The sequence below is a fragment of the Ranitomeya variabilis genome, chromosome 5 (assembly GCF_051348905.1).
Source record: "Ranitomeya variabilis isolate aRanVar5 chromosome 5, aRanVar5.hap1, whole genome shotgun sequence".
Taxonomy (NCBI): domain Eukaryota; kingdom Metazoa; phylum Chordata; class Amphibia; order Anura; family Dendrobatidae; genus Ranitomeya; species Ranitomeya variabilis.
The window spans coordinates 497440717-497446716 of record NC_135236.1 but is presented as its reverse complement, the minus strand read 5'-3'; the positions used below and the strand labels follow the sequence as shown (position 1 = coordinate 497446716).

The window sequence follows — 6000 nt, the reverse complement described above, 5'->3', positions numbered from 1 at the left end:
CGGAACTTTCCCAGTGGTGATGGACACAAACACAGATCTTGAAATACAGAAGAATGCAGAATGCTTCAACTCTAAGGGTAACTCCATTTTCCTGGAACCTACACATATGGGAGCTCCTGCTACCACCCTACTGTTCCCACTGCCTGACTCTCCTGGTTCTAACTTGCAGATAAGGCTGTCCTAGTCCTGGCACATTTGCTACTGCATTTCAGTTGAAAAGATGGAGTCTCTAAATTGGCTTCTTCAGGTAAGACAGTTCTGTTTGTCCTCGTTGCTCCTACTCCCTTGTGTTCTCCTTTTCTCTAGCTCATCACCTGCTCCTCTCCACTGCATTCTCTGACTTACTTACTATCAGAACTTTCTCTTCCTGTCACTAACCCACAATCCCCAGTATGTTCCAGCCCTGCTATTAATTCTCACACAACTGTCTCTGTTCTTTGTCACTGGGCAGAACATACTGAGAGCTGCACCTTTTACTAAACTGTTCAGTGCTCAGTGTTGAACAGGTTGAGAGATTCACTGATTAATTCCTCCTATCATTTTAGCTCTAAATGCTGAACAACAGTGCCACAGTCAGTCTCTGGCACTATGAGGCAGAGCCATTTAGCTCTTACACTTATCCACTTATCCCTACTAGTAGCTGTCACAAATATTCAGCACATAGAGTATCAGCATATTCACAGTGCCAGCCAGGGTCTCCTTTGACTGGGTAGCAAACTATACAGAAATTCATAAACAGTTCTTTAAAATGAGCCATTTTTCCCTGTCCATAAAAAAAAGTAATGTGTCTGAGATTTTTCTTTTATGCTTGCGTGGTCTTTGCAGATTTTTATGACGGTATTTATCATCCTTTTACAGTTCACAGTGGATGTAGCTAATGTTTTAATATGGGATTTATAGTCTGTAGACATGTATCACTTATAATCTTAATGATTTATTATGTTTATTTAATGAGTCCATAAAAAAAGTTGGCTGTCGAGGATTTTTTGAAAAGTTGTGCAGAAAAAGTAAAAATACATTTGTCAACTCTGTTGCAAAGGGAATATATTCATTGTTATTTTTTAAATATACTGCCAACTTATTGTGATATGCTCTAGTATCCAGAAGCCTTAAAGGCTTAGCTAGGACGTAAGATGTATTTTTTAAATATGTAGCCTTACACCTTAAACACTTTTGTAATTTGCTTTTAAACAATATCCTACACTTTTCTCCATGTAGCAAATTCCTAAGTATGTTTTATTTTTACTGTACTTACTGTGACATTTTGCTTGAGAGGAGTCCCAAACGTGGCATCACGGTAAGCTGGGGCTGCACTCACTCCCCACAGCGTCCATCACCTCTCCTGGAACAGGACGTTGTGGGGGGCAGTGCAGCCTTTGCATTTGTAACTGTCTTCTGAGCAAATTGTACAAAAACCTTCAACTACAGGGAATGGAACAACTCTAAACAAATAGCACTGTGCACGCGGCTCGACTGTAATGAAAAACATTCCCTAGGTGAGTTATTTTGCAAAATATCAGCACAATGCTTTTAGAAACTAAGGAATTCCGCAGCCCATTAACCTTGTGTTATGTCACGCTTCCGTATGAAGTCAAGTAGCCAACATTTATCAAAAAATAGCACATTTTATTTCAAACCATTTTCTAAACAAGATTACCATTTAACAAAATAGATATGTAATTTACAAATAGACATAAAACAGACACACAAAGTAATAAATTGCCCCGTCTAGTACATAAAGGTATTGCTACAATACAATTCCATAGTGACTAGGTAAAGCTAAATTCCATCTTTAAGAAACTAAACATGTACATGAATGGTGGTGAGCAGTCTCTGCTACTCATTTACCTATCAAATTAATTCCTAATTTCAAAATAAAAAGGAATATAATACTCAATGTCAGGGTTATTGGACAGGTGTCCATGGCTCCATTCTGATTTACAATATTTCAGAATCAGAGTTTTTCATCTCTTAATTTCTTTTCTATAACTGTATATAAATAAAAATCACTCAATGAATTATAACATGAAATCCTAAATCCTCTGTAGTTTTTTTCAGATGCAAATGGTCACAAATACATGACTACAAGTATAGAATAATGCGTATATGAGAATTATACCTGAAATATATGTTTGTGTAAACCTTACGAGTGATGCGCTAACTAAAAGGCGTCATTCAGACCTCCATTTTTCATAGTATGAGGTGCTGTGCAAAATAGATGGAGAAAAATAAATTATAATTGAACATAACGAAACAAGTCTATGCGTCCATAGAAATCGGAGAGAACCCACCATGCCATCATTGTGCAATCTGTGTGCTGTCCATTTTTAACATTTTAGGAGAAGCTTTGCAACTTTTTCTTCAGATTATAAGAAAATCTCTAAAGGTAGACATAGACAGATCAAATAATGATAAAAATCAATGAGTTCTTTTCACGTACAAGAAAAAAATGGAGGTCTGAATGAGCTCTAATTTGCTTATATCATTTAGAACATGAAAACAAATGGCATAAAATGCAGCATCAACTTTTCTTATTAGGTTTCATGTTTGTCCCCTAATGTGGTTCAGCCAAAATGTATTTCCATGCACTGAGCTATGCAGGCGTATTTGTCATTGCTACAATGCGTTGCACAAAATAATCTAATTTAGTCGTTTTCCATTACTTTTCAGAGGAGCGAGCTACATTGATGACACCAGTAGATGTCAATTTCTTTCAGGCAACTTCAAATATATTGAAAAATAATAAAGAGGAAATATAAAGGCTAAAAATATCACCATGTAGCCTCAATCTAGCCTCCATATGACATAAGGAGTGGCCTTTTTCAGAAACCCCAATTTAAAATACCCTAAAGGGACATTCTGATTTATTACAAAGGATCCTCCTGAGGGATCAGCCAAAGAAGTGAACGTCTACAAAGAGCATCTCCCTCAGGAGGACTCAGCATGTCAGTGTATTGCGCAAAACACCACTGATGTCAGCGGGTATCATGTAATACATAATCTTGCCTCTGGGGGCAGCATGGTAGTTGTGCACTTTATTTTTGGCTTTCCTGATGGAATCCAGCTGATCGCTTGTGATAAGTATATTTTTGAGGGACTGATTAAACAAAATTGCATTGTTCAAAGCTAACAACCCCAGTAATCTTCTTCTACTACTTATTAATTCAGTGACATTTTTTAAAAATGTACTTCTAAATAAATAACTTTAGTTTAAATGATATTAAAATGTTCTGATACCACCACTGAATATTTAGGGACATATCCCTAGTGTCAATAAACGAAGCTTGCAGTTCTTCAGTCACAGCCCACCAGATATGGCTTTGGGTCGAGACATCACAAAAGCACCAAGAGTGCACTGCTGTAGTTTATTTCGTCACTTAGCTGTATTGTTTGCTGCCATTCTTAAAGTTAATGAGTTTCTTGTTGTTCGGTGCTGTAGATGTTCCTTATTCTCTTCCCTTGGCATTGTCTTCTGTCGTTAACAATTTAGCTCACTTGCTTTATGAGACAATGGCAACAGCAACAAACAGCGGGGTTTAACCTCAGCATCCAGCCTGCATAACGTTTCCTCCAGACCGCTTTGTCACGCTCAGGGTGGTGAATATCTGAAAGTAAACATGATGGTAGCATTTAGAGTACTTCTCTGATTGTTACCCAGCAAGGGGCTATGATTATTCCTAAATACAGCGATAACTACAAAAGTGAATATTTCTGGATAATTTTGTGCTTGCAATCAAGAGAAGACATACTGCATGATTGGAAGATACCACGCCGTGTTTCCTCTCTCAGCTATCAAAGATGAATGCCAATTACTGACATGTCTCCAGCAAATGAAAATGAAAGTCTCTACTCTCTAATCTCTACTAGTAATTGAAGTTTATTTCATTCTTCTTCCAGGATGACAGACACATCTTTTATAACATAATATAGGAAATCTTGCTTAAATCAAATTTGTCAATACTATTGACAAAATAGGTTAAAAGTCAAGGAGGTGAATACTTTTGCAAGCCATTGCAGTTGACGACACAGTTTTAATGCTATTTGCTTGCAGATTTACCTTATATCTGTAGGTAAATATCATTTCTGGAGATAACAGGTTGCCTTTTCTCCTCCGATAGTTAGGCATACTATTACTATCAATAGCTAGGGTCAGCTCTTCTGAAGTTAATGGGCCATGAAAGGATTGCTCTTCTGGAAATGTGGGAAAGGCAATATGAGCTAGGAAGTGAGTTATATCTGTTGTATCGTGGAAGTCCCTATAGAAATCACAGAGCCTGTCCAAAATATTGGCAGTATAGGTCACAAATCCTGCCTAATTATCCTGCAATTTACAAATCCAGCAATCCAGATGAGTCTAAGAAAAACGCCACTAAAATCCAGTGCATGAGCCAGGTCCAAGAAGTGTTAATGTACATACTGGGTTATTCATCTAATATCTCGTTTTAAAACTGCATTTCTGCGATGTGTCATGCTGCATGGTATTAACTGATAGGAATTGTCACAGAATAATGAGAGAAAATTGCAATGTGCCTGCCTGAGGTTGTTCAAAGGCCTTAATTAACTGTATCAAAGACGTCTTTTGTGGGAGCATAAATACATTGCTTTGACAAACGCGATGTTGAGATTTTCCGCCAAGCTTATTTGATGTGTTTTTATGTAAGTGTCCTCATGAGGCACATGGCAGCTTTTAATATCTAAACAACTACATATGTAGTTCTGTGTCAGAACAACGGCAGTGTCCGATTCCTTTCCCACAACAAATTTGTTTAACATGAAGCAACATTTAAAACAATCTATTCACATGGTTAAAATATTATATATGGTTTCACTATGATTCCAGATGCTGAATAATATATATAGGCGCATTGAGTTATCCAGATGCAGAACTATATGTATGAGCACACAGTCAGTCATCCCGTTAGTGAATGATGTATTATATGAGTGTACTATGTATCATCCACAGAGTAGCGATTAATACATTGTGTGCACTGAGAATCATCCAGGTAGTCACTTATATATGGGGTGCAGTATGAATCATCAAGATAGTCACTAATATATAAGCATGTGCTATGAATCATCAAGATTGTCAGTAATATATATGGGGAACACTATGAATCCTCAAGGTAGTCACTAATATATATAGGAGCACTATGGATAATCTATGAGCGCATAAGGGTTAATCACAGTTTACTGTATTGTTGGAGATTTGTGATGTAATATGTGATCTGGCCAGTATAGGGCAGCGTCGAGAGGCCGGAGTTGGAGCATGGGTTATTTTGGTGACTGGTGGACGGTTGGGAGGAGTCGAAGGAGAGTCCGGGTGGAAGTGAAGCTACAGATCCTTGGAGAAAGTCTGGATAGGGCAGTGCAACTCGGCATCTGTTGTTGGTGATTCTGGGATGCGTTGTTCGGCATGACATGAGCCGACTCGGTGAGGAAAACTTAGCACACAGCATCTGGGGCTAGGCCACGTGAGGCCTTATCTCTAACTAGTTAGGGTAGTTAGGGTAGCATTGGAGAAATCAGCATTCCCTAAGAGATTTAAGATGACGTTTCTATCGCTAAGGACTTCGGGAAGCTCTGCGTTGGAGAGATCAGCATTCTCTATCCCTAAGAGCTTCAAGACTGCATTTCTGATTATTCGGGACACAGCCAGCAAGGACCCTTCTACTTCAGTTTCAGGATGTACCGGTACCATCTTATAACTAAATATATATGTGCATATACAAATAGCCTTATAGAGGTTCATTTATTTTGGAGAAAAGGCCTATTCTTTTAGAGACACCTTGAAAACTACTTCATGTAGAAGATTACTAAAGTAGTGGCACAAATTTGCCGTTTTATTGATTTATGCACAGAAAGTGTTAAACGCGTTGTATTTTGCTTTCATATAACTGTTATTTCTGTTTTTGTACCTGCGTATACTCTTAGTCGGTGTTACTGTGAGTAGCTGCTGTAATTGTATTTGTTATTTATACACTGCTTACCCACCATCTTTTT

General features: G+C 37.9%; 1 protein-coding gene across 1 annotated transcript in view; it reads right to left on the bottom strand.

The window, feature by feature from the left end:
* Nucleotides 1–1624: 1624 nt before the first annotated feature.
* Nucleotides 1625–6000, bottom strand: part of TXNRD1 (thioredoxin reductase 1) — a 124064-nt gene continuing 119688 nt past the window's right edge. The window contains exon 17 of the mRNA XM_077265660.1: nucleotides 1625–3605. Coding sequence (XP_077121775.1) covers nucleotides 3543–3605 — 63 coding nt within the window. The 3' untranslated portion in view covers nucleotides 1625–3542. The remainder of the gene's footprint in view (nucleotides 3606–6000) is intronic.